At 47.3% G+C, this 15,962-nt stretch overlaps 5 protein-coding genes and 1 long non-coding RNA gene across 7 annotated transcripts; 5 read left to right on the forward strand and 1 right to left on the reverse strand.

Annotated features, from left to right (window-relative positions):
- The first annotated feature begins 40 nt into the window (after positions 1-40).
- On the forward strand, positions 41-7,395 carry LOC120451423. The gene is made up of 14 exons (XM_039635096.2): positions 41-253; positions 316-653; positions 734-1,081; positions 1,144-1,343; positions 1,406-1,614; positions 1,672-2,384; positions 2,443-3,710; positions 3,769-4,163; positions 4,225-4,733; positions 4,794-5,163; positions 5,225-5,489; positions 5,561-6,386; positions 6,445-7,078; positions 7,144-7,395. The coding sequence occupies exons 1-14, from the start codon at positions 158-160 to the stop codon at positions 7,252-7,254; spliced, it is 6,282 nt and encodes a 2,093-aa protein (XP_039491030.1). The 5' UTR covers positions 41-157; the 3' UTR covers positions 7,255-7,395.
- A 422-nt stretch (positions 7,396-7,817) lies between these two features.
- Positions 7,818-9,558, forward strand: LOC120451428 (acyl-coenzyme A thioesterase 9, mitochondrial). The gene is made up of 4 exons (XM_039635102.2): positions 7,818-8,009; positions 8,075-8,145; positions 8,199-8,441; positions 8,507-9,558. Exons 1-4 carry the CDS (start codon positions 7,903-7,905, stop codon positions 9,430-9,432), a joined length of 1,347 nt encoding a protein of 448 aa, XP_039491036.1. The 5' UTR covers positions 7,818-7,902; the 3' UTR covers positions 9,433-9,558.
- A 180-nt stretch (positions 9,559-9,738) lies between these two features.
- LOC120451429 (acyl-coenzyme A thioesterase 9, mitochondrial) lies at positions 9,739-11,341 on the forward strand. Of its 2 annotated transcripts, XM_039635104.2 has the most exons (4): positions 9,739-9,875; positions 9,931-9,983; positions 10,035-10,277; positions 10,342-11,341. In XM_039635104.2, exons 1-4 carry the CDS (start codon positions 9,757-9,759, stop codon positions 11,256-11,258), a joined length of 1,332 nt encoding a protein of 443 aa, XP_039491038.1. In that variant the 5' UTR covers positions 9,739-9,756; the 3' UTR covers positions 11,259-11,341. The 2 variants fall into 2 exon arrangements, with proteins under 2 accessions (XP_039491038.1, XP_039491039.1); XM_039635105.2 differs by lacking the exon at positions 9,739-9,875 and having other exon boundaries at positions 9,961-9,983; positions 10,040-10,277.
- Positions 11,342-11,493: 152 nt separating this feature from the next.
- Positions 11,494-13,819, forward strand: LOC120451427 (acyl-coenzyme A thioesterase 9, mitochondrial). Its single transcript, XM_039635101.1, has 2 exons — positions 11,494-12,405; positions 12,463-13,819. The coding sequence occupies exons 1-2, from the start codon at positions 12,213-12,215 to the stop codon at positions 13,689-13,691; spliced, it is 1,422 nt and encodes a 473-aa protein (XP_039491035.1). The 5' UTR covers positions 11,494-12,212; the 3' UTR covers positions 13,692-13,819.
- Positions 13,820-13,959: 140 nt separating this feature from the next.
- On the reverse strand, positions 13,960-15,328 carry LOC120451430 (60S ribosomal protein L6). Its single transcript, XM_039635106.1, has 2 exons — positions 15,169-15,328; positions 13,960-14,748 (listed from the first exon to the last, which is right to left on the reverse strand). Exons 1-2 carry the CDS (start codon positions 15,277-15,279, stop codon positions 14,071-14,073), a joined length of 789 nt encoding a protein of 262 aa, XP_039491040.1. The 5' UTR covers positions 15,280-15,328; the 3' UTR covers positions 13,960-14,070.
- On the forward strand, positions 14,755-15,318 carry LOC120451431. Its single transcript, XR_005616385.1, has 2 exons — positions 14,755-15,048; positions 15,113-15,318. It is a non-coding gene; the product is annotated as an uncharacterized LOC120451431 (long non-coding RNA).
- Positions 15,329-15,962: the final 634 nt, after the last annotated feature.

The raw sequence follows: 15,962 nt of genomic DNA on the forward strand, positions 1-15,962 counted from the left end.
CCGATACGTAGTTGTTTGGCATGCCGCCAATCGTATATCGATAGGCTGGCAGTGATATCGGTATACTCTCAGGCGACGCTTGTTTATTGGCGGCGTTTAAAAAAAGAGTTTAAAATTGGCTGGGATTTCACATTAGGCTAGAGCGCATTAAATAGCAATGTGGAGCAACTTCGAGGCGTCCTCCCTGGAGGATGAAACCATCTCCAACATATTCTCGTCGCGAGGCATCTTCCAAATAAGCAGTGAAGAGGAAGTGAGTCCTTATTGTGCAGAATCTGCAATTGGGTTTCTACTTCCGCATTGTTTCCTTGCTAGGTAAACAATTATCCGGATGTTATGGCCTCCGTGCAGTGCGGCAAGATGGTCATTGGCATCGACAAGAGCCTTTTGCTCCTGGAGGACGAACTGGTGGCCAAGTGCAGCTTCCTGGCATTCGGGGCAGCCATTGAGGCCATTGCAATTTCCACAAGTGGCAACCTGATTGTCTGCGGCCTCAGCGATGGCGAAGTTCACGGGGTTTTCATCAAGGGTCTGCTCCTGTTCAGCGTCGCTGTCAATCTAGAGGACGTGAGCCTAACCGGCGGGACCTTCCGGAGCATCCATCAACTGGATCAGCGGTTCTACTTTACCTGCAAGAATGGAAGCATCTACAGGTAAACTACCCCGGGAGAGAAAATCGTGACAAATGGTTAAACGTTGACATTCTTACCTTGAACAATTTAATGTCTTTTAGCTTAAGCGACATTGATGAGACCAGCTTGGAGGCGTTGGGCAATATGAGCCTAAATGAAAACGAAACTATAGCTTGCGAAAAGGCCCTGCTCGAGGACGTTACCATTCAACGGCTTTCCAAGGGGAAGTCCAGCACCAACGTGGACTGTGCAGTGCTGCTCAAGCGGATGGTGGCCGGCAACATCAGTGCCGAGAACAACCAGGATGAACTGGGGACGCATCCCGGTCTAGTTATCACTGGAGATCATAGCACGATGAACTTTAGAAATGCAGGCAATGACGTGACACGCATAGATTTGCCCGCTCAGTATGGCAGTATTAAGCAGATCTTCAACTTGGAGCACTATATGTGAGTGGGTCTGCTGATTGTACTGCAATAATCACCATAATGTGTATCTGGATGTTTTACAGTATCGCACTCACCAATTCCGGTCACTTGGTGGACATTTGTCCATACACTCGCACAGTTCATTTGTGTCAAACTTCCAAAGAAAATAAACTGCTCATCGAGGATCTGCTAGTTATGGAGTGCAACGAAGAGAACATTGAGCTACTGGTGCTGACGAAGTCAACGGACGAGGAACGCTTCATTAAAATAGTGGAGTACCCAAGTATGAATCCAGCAAACATAGAAACATAATATAGTGCGGCCTAAAACCTTGTATCATTGCAGCGCTTGTTGTCAAAAATGAGGTAGAAGTTCCTGATCACGCATGGCTCGTGCGTCAGCCAAAGTGTGCGGTCAATCTGTATTATCTGGCTGCCAAGAAAGTCAACCAGAGCAGCATACCCTCCGTGGTGGAGATGATGCTCGTTTCAGAGACCGACCCCAGTGATCGTTTTAAGAAGTTGATTTCCAAGGGGCGATTGGAGGAGGCGGAGGTACATAGACTATAATTTATCTCCTAGCCATTTTTTATCCATTCCCATTTGCAACAGGAATTTGGCAGGCAGTTTGAGCTTTGCCTCCAGCCCATCTATGAAGCCAAAGCGAAACGCATTCTGGTCGAGCTGTGCAACGCGAATTCCCAAAACGACGCCTTCGGGGTGGATGATAAATTCCAAAACTTGCTGCAATTGTTGTCTCAAGTGGAAAGTAAGGCATTCATAAAGAGCCATCGCATGATCAACTTGAACTCCAGACACATCCTCGAGCGCTATCTTCGCGAGGTGAAGAAGCGGTTGAGTTTCGAAGACGACGAGGAGGACATGTTGGAAATCGACGAGCAACTGCACCGTCTTAAAACTCTGGCCATAATAGATCCCTACGAATGCAACACGGATTGGCAGAAGTTTATTTACGATAACAACTTGGTCAAGATGGTTAAGTCGCTGTTCAATACAGATATGCCCACGGCCTGTCTCATTTGGCGTCGGCATTCGAGCAGCATTCTGCCGCTGCTAAACGAAGACGAGTTGCGCACGCTTTTAGGATTTATTCCGAGCAACACCAAGCCCTTCAACGTTGTCCAGTGGTTGCGTCAGTTCATTCCGATGGTCAGCAACACTCATCCCAGCATAATGCCCTTTATAACCGACTGGAGCATTGAGATGACGCGGAATCTGCAGTACAGTCCACATTGGCCAGATATCGGACTGGAGTTCTGCACAAAGATACTGGACATTTTTGAGGAGATCCAGTTCACTTACTCGTAAGTGAAATCCTATTTCTCGCCCTAGAATGTATTTTAACTTGTATATCCGTTTCAGCGATGTGCGGCGACAGCAGGAGCGCAACGTTGGAAAACTTCGGGATCTTGTCAACGCACTGCAGGATCTTTCGGTGCTTAAGACCAACTATAACATGGGCTTTACACTGGACAACTACATGCAGGACTCCATTGACGCCACTGCTTTGAGCATTTTGCAGCACGTTCAACTAGATAAGCTTCAGCGCCTGGTGAAAAACTTCATGTACCCGATCTTCCAGGAGAAGGGACGTCAGCCACTGGACGTGATCAAGCAGTACATATCACAGTTAGTAGCCAGTCGGCAATCTTCTAGTACATGGCTGGAACGGGCGATGGCTTGCATTGAGCTACTCCACAATGAGGACAGCCGTTTGGAGTGCGCCTTGTCTGTGCTGCAAAACGCACCCGTGCCTTGGCCGGATACACTAGCTCCTCTAATCAGGCTGCGAACTTCCACTCATCCATTGGCCGTGAAGATCAATGCCGAGTATGAGATTCAGGTGATCAAGATCATGAAGGTCAAGTACGGCTGGCCGGCTGACAGCTCTGATATCAACCTGGAGCTTTTCATGATGCGCATTGTGAAGCTGAACCTTCCGGACATGCTGGACGACATCAGCGCCCTCACCAAGGCGGCGCCGGACATTTCAACTAGTGCCAACTCTAACTGCTGCTACCAAATGGCGCGCAGAGGACAAATTGAGATGGCTTATGAATTCTTCAAGACGCTGAATGGCGAGAAGAATTCGAAAAACGGAAAGGAAGTGGTTGAGATCATTGCCAGCATCTTGGAGAACAGCTCCTCTGCCTCGTTTGAAAGTGATATTAAAGCGCAGGAGCATCTGAACGTCCTAGAGCTTTTCAAGTTGTTCTTGCCGCATGTTGAATCCGTTTATGAGCGCCGCTACCTAGTGATCAAGCATCGTTTCCGCCTAAGGAAGTTCGGCATATCTTTGAGCTGTAGCAGCGAACTTATACCGCTGCACAGACGTCATTGCCTACTGGATGAGGCCATGGAAAGCATAATTGAGCGGGCACAGGCCACGCTGAACGTGTCCGCTTTTATAGCCAGTGAAACAAGTGAACTGTGTACGGCTCTCGGTCTTTCAAAAGTATTTGGTCTGAACCGCATTTGCCAACGGATTGGGTGCCTGCCCCTCAGCTGCGCCCTGGCTTTTCATGTAATAAGCTTCATCGACTGTGTGCCCGCCAATGCCGGCGAGTTCGTCAATCTTGCACTTGAGCTGCTGGTTCAGCAAATAGAAAACGCCAGGGGAAAGAATCAGGGTAAGTCGAATACAGCTCTGCAATCCCTTTGAACGAAAACTTATTTTTTGTGTTCCAGAAACGGCATCCTCGCTGCAGTTGATCAATGAGAACGATCCGCTTAGCTTTTATTTAGCGTACGAGCTGCTGACATCCGCCCTTCTTCACGAGAGCAGCCGTCGTCGTGATCTGGTTGAACTCATCAAATACATACGAGTGGCCGTAATCCACTACCCGCTAGACGCCATCAAGACTCACTACGACGGCAAGGAGCAGGCCGTCAACGAGCACATTTGTCGGGCCCTCGATGGAGTTTCGGTAGCCATGGGCGAGACCACAATAAACTTCAGCAGTGCTCTTAATGGATCCTTTGACGTAAAGACTCTACAGGTTCCGACGACTACGAAGAAGCGCTACTCGGTATCCATGTTTGATGAGGTAGAAGTGCAGCCTATTCAGCAACTGCCTCAGAAGGTATTGATCGTGTAAATCTTGAATTGACTATATTTTTAAAGATTTTCGTTTGCCTTCGCAGAAAAGCGTGGGGGGTCACATGGCAATAGTGAAGTTTCTGGCCCGCACCCTGCTGCTCATGGTGATCGAAACGGAGCCAAACAACTCATTGTTAATGCAGGTTCGCCATGGACTGTCGGAGAACACAAAGGAGGATGTCGACAGTGCTTGCGCTGACTTCTTTCTGTCACTGGAACACTTGACGAAGGTGAAGGAGCACGACGTTTGGTACGTTATGTCGCAGTATCTGCTGGACTTCCAGAAGCAAAACTGCCGGAAGAAGCGGATTATCAACGAGGGCTTCATTACGCTCCAGCTGCGCCGCATACTGCGAAATGCGATGGGAAACAAGGATGTGAACTTCATAGAGCTTTTCACCATGTTGGTAGTGGACAGCGAGGCACTAGCGCTACTGGAAAAGCTCTCTGTTGAAGTGAAAACCGATCTGCAAAGAATCAACTTCCTGACATTATCCGCTATGTACAACGAGTATATCGAAAACTTGGACAATGTGCAAGTGATACGCACCAAGTAAGTGGAACATAATATTAGAATCTTCGCTATCTTACATTTCGTTTTATTGGTCTGCAGGAGATTGAAACTCTACTATTACCTGGAGTTCTGCCAGCAGGATCAAAGAATAAAGGGCAAGTTCAATGCTGACATGGACAACGTAGAGGACCTGCTGAAGGAATTTCACAATAAACAACTTGACGTTCAGCTTTTGGAACGCATGAGCAAGGACTTTGGGTTCGACTATCAGAAGATTCTTATTACCCAGATATTAAGCATTCTGAGTGCCCAGGAGCTGCGCTTCGAGGTGAAGAGGGATACCTTCGGGGACGAGGAACTGGTTATGCTAAGCAGTGCCCAGGAAATGCGCGATATGTGCCAACCGTACATTAATGAAATAAATAACGTCGAGCTCTTTACTTCCAAGTTAAAGCACTTCATTGAAGGCGTAAGTTCACCAACGCAACAAATAATAAAATTATTTTTTTAATACGTTTTAAATCGTTTAGATCAACATTTATTTCTACGAGTTGTACATGTGTGTGATCAATATCCTCATGTACTTCGATTCGGCTCCCAAGGAAATGGAAATTTGGATGAACATTTTGCACTTCCTGAGGCACAAGATGATCACCCGAAGACGTAATCGGCCAGGTCAGGTGGAGACCGACATGTGGCTAAAATCACAAAGGGAAAATGGCGTTATGCCGAAGATATCACGATATCGCCTGCCTTTCAAGCCCATCGTAGAGCAACCTCTTAAGGATATTCTGGGTATATTCAACAGAACATTTTTTAAAGCTTAAAATTCCTATTTAACTCTAGTTTTCGTTTCTTGTATTCAGACAGCGAACTAAACGTGGACAACTGCCAAAGCTGGTTTCCACTCATTCAGATGTACACGGCTTTAAAGGGATCCAAGGATAGTTCCCAGAACTGCGACTATTTCTGCATGTCGGCAGTAAAGAACTCGATATCGGAGTACAAGTCGAAAAATGAATCGGAATCCTGGAGTCTTCATCCCACGAATAATGCTTTCCTGCAGTCAATACTACGGCTGGTCGAGAACGTGAACAACCCAAACAAGGCATTTCTAATACTGTACTTCGTGTCCAACTATGCTCGTGATGGAGCCGATCAGGTGGAAGCCTCCTACGAGTGCTGGAAGTTTGTCAAGGAGAAGGGCCACCTGATTACTGATCCAAAGAGTCGTGATCAGGTTGCTAAGGTGAAGCGGCGGTATCCCATACAGAAGACCCAGCACCTGCTCTATGTCTATGGCCTGACCGATGAAAAGCTGCTGCGCCAGGTTGAGAATCCCACCGAGCTAATTATGGCGCTCTACCATCACGAGCTGATCCTCAAGTCCAGCAAAGTAGACATTAACGCCCTGGTCGCGGAAATAGCCAAGCTACATGACCTGTGCTTAGCCACCATACAGTACCGCCTGCTTCAGAAGTGGCTCTCACTGACTGTGGAGTCGTCGGGTGACGGTACCATTTTGGAGGAGACTTTCATGGAGGAGCAGAACTGGCCGGAGCAGGCCAACGGCGCGGAATGCTCGAGCAGCCAGGACGCCAGCGAGAATGTGAATAGAGCGTTCTACATACTTTCCAGTTGGCCAAAGGCGGAGGCTGTCAAGTTCCTTGTGGGTTTGATCTTCAAGGGCGGGTAAGCATTGCTATTTAAAAGTTAACAGCAAGAATTCATTAAAATACACTTCCATCAGCTCGGTAAACACCTCCACGCAGCTGCAAATGTACGAGTGCTATTCCAAGCTTAACGATGGCAGCAACTCTTTCACCAACACGATCAGCCAACGCCAGTTCATCAGCATCAAGTGTGTGCACGAGCTCAAGGCTCTGGGGTACAAGTCAAACCTGGAGAAGTTCTCCGACGACCATTGCAACAAGATTGACATTCTGAAGATGATCTGGCAGCGTAATGCGCAGAATCCTCTTTCGCTGGAGGTGATGGCCAACATTTGCCTGGGCTTTGATATACACCTGCCGCAAATCTGGAACGGCATTCTGAAGCGCATGGTCATGTTTCATATGGTGCGCGAGTTGAACGCCTTGTTGGATGTACTCAGCTGCCGGCCGCATCTGCTTCACCTGGATGGACTGGCCCAGGCCTGGGACTATGTGCTCTGCCATCCTCTGCAGAACGCCGTCGAGTCACGCTCCTTTCAGCAGGAAGAGCTGCTCCACAAGACGCTGCTGCGCCTGCAGGGCTGTCCGGTGGTACACGCCCTTAATCTGGTGCAGTTCGCCCAGCACTGCATCGTCGTCCATCGACCCCACATGGCCGCCGCTCTACTTAGCTTCTGCCAGAGCTCCGAGCAACGGCAGAAGATCAAAAAGGTTTGTTAAACAGCGAACTTGGTGAAATGTTCTATTGCCACTCTAAACTCTAAATCTTCTTACAGATGATACATTCCCGTCCGGTAGAGAACCTTCGACAACAGATCCTGGATCTGGAAGATGCTGGTCTTTTGCCGGTGGTTCTGAACTTTGCGCTCAAGGAATTGAATCTGTAAGCTTGCAGTTCCGATTTTAAAATTCCATCATTTGTTGTTTTATTCATGGAATATCTGCGTTAATTTCGTTTGGTTGAAGGTACTTCTAAAACTTTGTATATATCATCGAATAACACTCCAAATATAGTTTATACAAACGTGGACTCTTTTTTTTATTATATTTTTGATAATTGCTCTTACACCTTAAGTCAACATTTAAACAGCTTGATTCCCTTACGTTCATAGTTTATGAATCACACAACGATCTGTTAGTTTGAGAAATTGTCTACGGAATTTTGATTCCCAGTTTAAAATTAACAACAATCGCGATGACGTCATAAGCATATATACACTATATGAACAGTGGACTCGAAGAGATGGAATACTGAATATGAAGAGATTTATAAAGGTTTCCTAACAAGGTGCATTTAGTTGTGCAGCGTAATTCTGCAATGTCAAAGCAATTATTTATGGAGCAATTTGTTTAAAGGCGATGTGCACTAATCCACCAGCGAATCGAACACTTTAAAATTAGTTTAAGACGAATGAATTCGAGCCCACTGTGCAAGTCAGCTGTGGCGGCCACCAGCTGGTTTTCATTTGGGGTTAGAACAACGACGCGTTCCACATTAGTAACTCGAAGAGAAGGGAAAAACTGCTAAAACTAAGATGCTGCGTTCTTTGATGGGAGCACAAAAGTGCTGGGGCCTCATCCGCACCAGGAACTTGATGGAATTAGCCACCAAACAGGCACCTGCATCGTTTGCAATGTCCAAGTAAGAACCAAATGCGAACTACTGAGCTTATTTGTATGATTTATGAGTACTTCCATCTCCGGCAGGCGTCACTACTCACCGCCCACTCACATCAAGCAATCAGCTACCGCAAATGATTCCGGAACCATGGCGGAAAGTAAGTATTCTTCTAGCAGAATCAAACACAACCTAATTTCTGACTTTCCACAGTCAAGCAGGAGATGATGAAACGATTGGGGCTGGAGCCCGGCTACAATCCGATTCCCAAGTCCAGGGAGCAGCTGCTCAAGTACCAACCAAAGCTGGAGGACCTGCCCGCAAGAGCCATGCAGGATTCCTTCACCACGGCCATCATTCCTCTAAGCACGGACCGCACTTTGCAGGACAAATATGTGACCTATCTGGGCAATGTGCGACTAGGCCGACTGCTGGAGGACATGGACTTGTTTGCGGGTACGAGGCATCTGCTTACTTGTAATGGATTCCCGGTGCACTTTCTTATTCTCCTTTATTTTCAGCTTGGTGCTGCCATAAGCACCTGGTGCTTCCCAATCTGCCGGAGGGAGTTCATTTGCCGTACACATTTGTGACCATCCTGGTGGACCGCATCGATTTCACCAATGTGTTGGCTTCAGGAACCCAAGATATCCGTTTGTCCGGGCACGTTTCTTGGGTGGGAACCAGTTCTATTGAGGTGGTGGTGTGGCTGGAGCAGATGGTTGACGGAAGGTACCAAAAGTTAACCCGCGCCTTGTTCCTAATGGCAGCAAGAAATGCCACCAATACGGGAGCGTCTCCCGTGAACCCCATACAGCCCGCAAATGAGGAGGAGAAAGTTATTCTGGCTGGCGGCGCAGATAGAAAGAAGAAACGTCAAATTCTTTGTGCCCAGTCCATCTTCAAGGTGGAACCCAATGATCCGGAGCAGACACTTATGTACGAGCTGTACAAAAGGACCACTCCCACCCACACTTTGGAGCTGAACAAGCGCATCCTGCCGCCAAACTGTCGCTGGATGGAGGACTCTTTTCAGATGAGCACCATTCCTTCATTTCCCGAGCACAGGAATCACCACAACCGGGTCTTTGGAGGCTTCCTCATGCGAAGTGCCTTGGAGATAAGCTGGGCTGCGGCATACCTCTACTGCAAAACGCGTCCCAAACTGGAGCACATCTCGGACATTAGTTTCGAGAAGCCCGTCAGCGTGAATAGCTTCATCAAGATGACCGCGTACGTGGTGTACACCAAGGAGAACTATGTGCAGATCATGACCGTTGCGGATGTGCTGGACACGGAAACGGGAAGCCAGGTGACCACTAACACGTTCTATTACACCTTCTCGTCTCCGGACACGGTTACCGAAGTGCTGCCCCGCTCCTACCATGAAACTATGTGGTACATCCAAGGTCGTCGCAAGTTTGAGGCCAGCATGAGTCCAGTGTAGACAGAATTCTATGATTGTTACTAAAGATATTATGCAGGCTATCCTACCAGAGAAATGCAATTACCAGTTCTGTGTTTGCAAAAAGCAATAAATGTCCATTGTTCAATGAAGTGCTTAACCAGCTTATAAGTATTCAAATTTTCAATTAATCAATCGAAGAATACTAGATTAGATATTCATTAATATAATAACTGTCAAAATACTCCTTAATTTTTGCCGTCATTACATTTTCTTACCAAATTACCTGTAATCAAACAAAAAAGCTAAAAAAAAATATAGTTTTAATTTCGTTTCGGATCTGGATTCAGATCCCGATTCGTTTCCATGAGCCCTGGTCTTAAGTTTATTGACTTCAGTATTATGCCCGTTTTGCTCGGAGCCCGTAGCTGCCGGAGATTTCTAAAGACCAGGATGCTCAGGAAGATGACAATCAAACATTACAGGTGAAACATCAACTCAACTAGCGGAAGTCGTTTTTATAGACAACATTTCTTTCAGCTCTAATAGGCGCAGCAACTCTCCGGACAATCAATACTCCACCATTGCGGAGAGTAAGTACTTCCACTTGAAATAGGTACTAGTTGTCCACTTACCCTTCCCAGTCAAGGAGAAGATGATGAAGAGCTTCGGTCTAGAGCCTGGGTACACCACGGAGCCGAAGTCCAGGGAGGAACTACTCAAGTACCAGCCCAAGTTCGAGGACTTGCCTGCACGTTCCATGCAGGACTCCTTTTCCTCGGCCATCATTCCCTTGAGCACGGATGCAGTGCTGCAGGACAAGTACATCAATTTCAGGGGCTTTGCCCGCCTTGGCAGGCTTCTGGAGGACATGGACCTTTTTGCCGGTATTATCTACATATTCATACCAAAACCATCTTGTTGTAATATTTGCTTCTCAATTCTTCTTAGCTTGGTGCTGTCACAGGCACCTGAAAGTGCCCAATCTGCCGGAGGGAGTGCCTTTGCCGTACTCCATCGTGACAGTCCTGGTGGACCGAATTGACTTCACTAGTGTCTCACCCAATGGCACCCAGGACATCCGCCTATCTGGGCACGTCTCCTGGGTGGGAAGCAGTTCCATGGAGGTGGTGGTATGGCTGGAGCAGGTTGTCAATGAAGAGTATCAGAAAATCACGCGAGCTCTGTTTCTAATGGCGGCAAGAAATGCCACCAACACAGCTGCGGCTCCAGTGAATCCCATACAGCCTGCCAATGAGGAGGAGAAGGTCATCCTAGCTGGCGGAGCCGATAGAAAAAAACAACGACAGATACTCAGCGCACAGTCTGTCTTCAAGGTGGAACCCAACGCCGAGGAGCAGTCTCTTATATACCAGCTCTACAAACGGACTACTCCCGTCGAGCAAACGGGGCAGCAGCGACTCCTGCCTCCCAACTGTATTTGGATGCACGACTCCTTCCAGATGAGCACTATTCCCTCCTTTCCGGAGCACAGGAATCAAAACAACACTGTTTTTGGGGGATTCCTCATGCGCAGTGCTCTGGAGATTAGCTGGGCAACGGCCTTCCTCTACTGCAAGGCCCGACCCCAACTGGAGCACATCTCGGACATCAGTTTCCAAAAGCCCGTCAGCGTGAATAGCTTCATCAAGATGACCGCGTACGTGGTGTACACCAAGGAGAACTACCTGCAGATCATGACCGTTGCCGAAGTCCTGGACGCATACACGGGCAGCCGCGTGACCACCAACGCCTTCCACTACACCTTCTCCGCTCCGGATCCGGTTACGGAAGTGCTGCCCCGCTCCTACCACGACACCATGTGGTACATCAATGGGCGCCGCAAGTTCAAGGCCAGCAGGGGTTGAGCCCCTTAGGGTTTCCCGATAAGTTTAAAATCTGCAACTTACCACGATTCAGTTTAATATTCCTTAAGCTTAATGTTCAAACAGACTTAGTTTCAACCGATCTTTTTACATATGTTAACCGAATTGTGCCCAGATCTGTTTTTCTGAACCAAAGAAGCGTGTAGTTTGGCCCCGGCTTTCGTTTGGAATACCCAGTTGCGTGAAGATCATGACCACTGCCAATGTTCTGGGCACGCACGTGATTGTTCACCCTACTCCCACTCTGTAGATTAGATTGAGTCCCAAATTGATACATAGTAAACATTATATTTTGGTAATATTTTTGCTGTCCAATCGGAACAGAAATTGAGTGTAAAATTTTCCATCTCTTTCATTAGTCTGGCATTTTTCCATAACATCATCTTTACACCTCCGTTCAGATTAGATTGTGAGTTTGAGTAGATGCACAGAAAAACAAGATGGGCCGTTAAAAATTAATGAAAAAGCTTAAAGTGCTAGAAAGAGAATATATTCGAAAAGATAGCCATCGCAAAATTCTGTGATCAAAAAGTTATAATATCAAATAATACAACTTTTTTCAAAAGATGTAATACTTAAGACTCATAAGCGATATATAAAGAACTTGCGATATTTCTCCCAGTGCAGGCAGAAGATCTCTCACCAAGTGGACAGGTGATCGCCATGCGCGGGTTCTCAGTCGCCTGAGAGCCATGTAATCACACTTGCCAATGCTGTAGCACTACGCGGGTCTAGAATCACTCTCTATTTTGCAGCCCAAGTGAAAGCACTTCATGTAAATCCGATCGAGCTGAACCGTATTACGTATTAGGAACTGGGAACTACAACCCAAGTGCTCTGCAAGTGACTTCCCAAAAAAATTCATGCCATTGGAGCCCCAGTAGGCGGTTCAACTAGTTGCAATTCCCAAGGCCCCGGATACCGAATTCCCTGGAAATGATGCTGTGTCGCTTGGCTCGGGGTTTTGGAACGGCGCTGTCGACGAGGAGCTACTACTCGACGGCCCGGCGAAGGCGACTGCTGGCCATAAACTGCACCTCCTTTGCGTGTCAGCAGATGCCCAGGAGCTATACGCTAGACAACGGGCCCAAGGTGAAGTCAGATCATCGCTCTGGGACCATGGTGGAGGGTAAATCAGAATCCATGTTCGCTCTGGAACTTCTCTGACATCTCCTTACTCCCCTAGTGGCTCGCGTCATTCGAGAGCAATCCGGCGTGGATGTGGGCTACCATACTGTTCCCAAGCCCCGTGATCATCTGCTGCAGCACCAGCCGAAGCGAGAGGAGCTACCACCAAGAACTATGCTGGATTCCCACACTACTGCCATTCTGCCCCTGAGCTCCAGTGAGCTAATCCGCGAGAGCTACGTGAATCACCTGGGAAGGGTGAGGTTGGGCAGGATTATGGAGGAATTGGACATGTTTGCTGTGTGGATCTGCCATCGTCATGTGAAGCTGCCCAAACTACCGAAAGGAGTGCCTTTGCCTTACACCTTTGTCACGCTGCTGGTCGACAAGGTGGAGTTCACCAACCTGGAGCGGTTGCAGGTCAACCAGGACATCGAGATCAGTGGTCACATCTCGTGGGCGGGGCGGAGTTCCATGGAGATTACCATCTATGTGAAGCAGTTGGCCCATGGCGAATATATAGATGTAACCAAAGCAATATTTGTGATGGTGGCCAGAAATGCCACCAACACTGGAGCGGCTCCCATTAATCCTATAGAGGTTGGTGATGAAACCGAGAAGCTCATTTGGGAGCAGGCGGAGAAGCGGCAGAAGGTGCGCAAGTCTTCTGCCATGGATTCTGTGTTCAACTCGCCGCCCAGGGAACACGAACAGTCACTCATGTACGAGATCCTTAAGAGAACCACTCCAGCCAACAGCATGGATCTCAATAAGCGTGTCCTGCCACCGAAATGCCGCTGGATGGAGGACTCTATGCAGTCCACCATGATTGCTCCGTTTCCAGAGAACAGAAATGCGCAGAACACCATCTTCGGAGGCTACCTCATGCGCCAAGCCGTTGAAATCAGCTTCATAATGGCTAGCATCTACCTTGGCGATCGGCCCATCCTCAAGTGCATCTCGGACATCAGTTTTATGCACCCAGTGCATGTGGATCGGTTCCTCCAGCTCACCGCCCACGTGGTATACGCCACCCAAAACTACGTCCAGCTGATGACCGTGGCGCAGATTTGGGATGCCAAGAGCGGCAAAGTGCAGACCACGAATGTCTTCTACTTGACCTATCAGGCGGACAAGGTCCTGGACGAAGTCCTCCCGCGGTCCTACCGAGAGATGTTGTGGTACGTCCATGGCAGGCGGAAACTCCTGGCCGCACTGCACTTGCAGCCGGAGTACCCCGATCCTATCGAGGAGAACAAAGAGAGCTCAAATATTATCAGCACTTAGAATTAGCGCCAAGATTAGTTGAAGTTGTAGTTGACCCAAATATGTTAAATCGATGTAATTATAACATCTTAGTTGTTACTTTATAACTTGTAGGAATATAAATGAAATAAAATTGTAGAAAAACAGAAGATTAAGTTTTAGCCAATAAGAAGGGCAGAACAGCTACTTTGAATTAATTTAAATTGACGCTTGTGTGCAACTATTTGAGCTTACTCAAAAATGTTTTAAAAAACGTCAAATGTAGTTCTCTGAAGAAATAAACAAAAACTTTCCGTTTTGTAAGGTTTATTTTACAAATCCTGTTAGTCTAACCAGCGGGCGCGCTTGTACAGTGTTTTTGCTTTAGAAATCCTTAAACTGAAGAACCAAATCCGCTCGCTTAGAATCGCATGCGGTGGGGGTATTGGGAGGAGTGCAGGGCAAACATGTTCTGCAAGTACTTGGCGAAGAACTTGCCCTCGGGGTGGGCCTTGATAACCTTCAGCAGGGCGCTGTCCACCTCCTTCTGGTCCTTCTTGCGCTGCTCGTTGGGCACGAAACGCTCCTTCTTGGCCGCGAAGATGTCGGCCTCGCCGCTCTTCTTGTCCTTCTTGGCCTTCAGACGGCGGAAGTAGGTGTCGTTCAGGTGCTCGGGCACCTTGAAGGCACCGAGATCCACCTTCGAGGAAGTGCCGATCACGTAGCGCTGGGACACGCGACGCAGTGGGCACGAGTTGAGGGCGAAGGGTCCGGTGACCAGCAGGAGTCCGGAAGCCAAGACCTTCAGCAGGACGACGCGCTTGCCCTGGTGGCGTCCGGCCAGCAGGATGAGCACGGTTCCGGGGGTCAGGTTGCGGCGCGTGTTGCGCTTGTGCTCGCTGAAGTTGGCCTTGGAGGGGCGCTTCTTCACGAACGTCTTGGTCGGGTAGGTGGCCTTGCTCTTCTTCAGGTAGACCGTGCGCTCACCGCCGTTCTTGGGTCCTCCGATCTTCTTCACCTTCTTGATGGGCACCTTCACCTTCTCCACCACGGGGCTCTTCTTGTCCTTCAGGCGGTACAGGGCACGACGCTTGTACATCTGTAATGGGTTAGAATGTGGTTAACTACCTTTTAACTATAGGGTGAATTTGTTTTCTTGGTTTATCAGTTTTTCGAAGGATTTGACACTGGTTGCACAGTGATAAGAAAGGGTATTGAGGATTATTGAACTTATTTACGGGAAGAGTAAACAATTTGGGCAAAGTATGTATGGTTTGTACCTATAGCCACTTGAACACGGGGAGAAATACACTTATTCAGAATTCGACGAATACAAAGTTATTAAGTAAAACTAACACCAGTTGGAGGGACAGTACGTGATACACCCACGAATGAATAAGTAAGTAACGCATCCAATAGGATCGGAGCACTAAATGCGAACCACGCTGCTGCGCCCTCTTCAGGTGGAGGCGTCACTCGGCCAAGAGGCCATTTCCCCACTGTTTCCGGCGATATTTACCTGGGCCTTGGAGTAACGCAGGATGCCGCCCTTCAGGTAGGAGTTGACCGGGTGCTTCTTGCCCTTTTTGGCCGACTTGGCCACCTTTTTAGCTTTCTCGACGGGTGCCATTGTAAAACACGTGTACACAGCACAAAAATTATTGGAAAAGGAAGGTTATGTCTAGAGCAGTGTGACCAGCGCGGCCGAGATCAAAATACCGCCGGCTTAATAGAGAAATACCAGATCTGATTAAAGACATACTGTTAATATACCCCAAATTAAATCAAAATTTCCTTTGCTTTATTTATTTTAATGCACTCAAGATATGCACGTTAAAATATAATTCCAGTTTCCATTACAGTTGAATGCGATTTCTATTTAAGCTCTAGTCAATACGATCATTTTGGGTAATCAGGTTGACTATCGATAGAATATGCACACGGTCTCAACAAAACAACTATCGCAAGTTTATTGCAATAAAAGTCGATATAAATAACGGTCAATTTATAAAATGTCAAATTTAAAAAATTATACAAAACACTGGCTTATTTTGTTTGTCTGTTTCTTTTAACTAGTTTAATTTTAACGTAAAAAGGTTTAAGGTTTCAAATTCCAACAGGCCAGCAATAACTTTCTAGTTATTGAACGTTTTAAATGTTTTAAAATACTCAAGCTTCTAAATAGGTAAAATAAAGAAAACACAACTTTCCGTTTACCATTTAATAATACTTTTTTTTTCCATTTATTTGTTGTAATGTGTACAATGATTTAAATCACGAGCTTCAGCTGTTTTCAAACAACTTGATCCACAT

The sequence above is a fragment of the Drosophila santomea genome, chromosome 3R, assembly GCF_016746245.2.
Source record: "Drosophila santomea strain STO CAGO 1482 chromosome 3R, Prin_Dsan_1.1, whole genome shotgun sequence".
Classification (NCBI taxonomy): Eukaryota; Metazoa; Arthropoda; class Insecta; order Diptera; family Drosophilidae; genus Drosophila; species Drosophila santomea.

Excerpts from the sequence above, each read along its gene's own strand:
- LOC120451430 (XM_039635106.1), bottom strand. The coding sequence starts at position 15,279 with ATGGCACCCGTCGAGAAAGCTAAAAAGGTGGCCAAGTCGGCCAAAAAG. Across the intron at positions 14,749-15,168 it reads TGCGTTACTCCAAGGCCCAG|ATGTACAAGCGTCGTGCCCT; the intron begins GTAAATATCGCC and ends AACCCATTACAG.
- LOC120451427 (XM_039635101.1), top strand. The coding sequence starts at position 12,213 with ATGATGCTGTGTCGCTTGGCTCGGGGTTTTGGAACGGCGCTGTCGACG. Across the intron at positions 12,406-12,462 it reads CTCTGGGACCATGGTGGAGG|TGGCTCGCGTCATTCGAGAG; the intron begins GTAAATCAGAAT and ends TTACTCCCCTAG.
- LOC120451429 (XM_039635104.2), top strand. The coding sequence starts at position 9,757 with ATGAGCCCTGGTCTTAAGTTTATTGACTTCAGTATTATGCCCGTTTTG. Across the intron at positions 9,876-9,930 it reads ATGACAATCAAACATTACAG|CTCTAATAGGCGCAGCAACT; the intron begins GTGAAACATCAA and ends CATTTCTTTCAG. Across the intron at positions 9,984-10,034 it reads ATACTCCACCATTGCGGAGA|TCAAGGAGAAGATGATGAAG; the intron begins GTAAGTACTTCC and ends TACCCTTCCCAG.
- LOC120451428 (XM_039635102.2), top strand. The coding sequence starts at position 7,903 with ATGCTGCGTTCTTTGATGGGAGCACAAAAGTGCTGGGGCCTCATCCGC. Across the intron at positions 8,010-8,074 it reads GCATCGTTTGCAATGTCCAA|GCGTCACTACTCACCGCCCA; the intron begins GTAAGAACCAAA and ends CATCTCCGGCAG. Across the intron at positions 8,442-8,506 it reads GGACATGGACTTGTTTGCGG|CTTGGTGCTGCCATAAGCAC; the intron begins GTACGAGGCATC and ends CTTTATTTTCAG.
- LOC120451423 (XM_039635096.2), top strand. The coding sequence starts at position 158 with ATGTGGAGCAACTTCGAGGCGTCCTCCCTGGAGGATGAAACCATCTCC. Across the intron at positions 5,164-5,224 it reads TAAAGCACTTCATTGAAGGC|ATCAACATTTATTTCTACGA; the intron begins GTAAGTTCACCA and ends TAAATCGTTTAG. Across the intron at positions 5,490-5,560 it reads ACCTCTTAAGGATATTCTGG|ACAGCGAACTAAACGTGGAC; the intron begins GTATATTCAACA and ends TCTTGTATTCAG.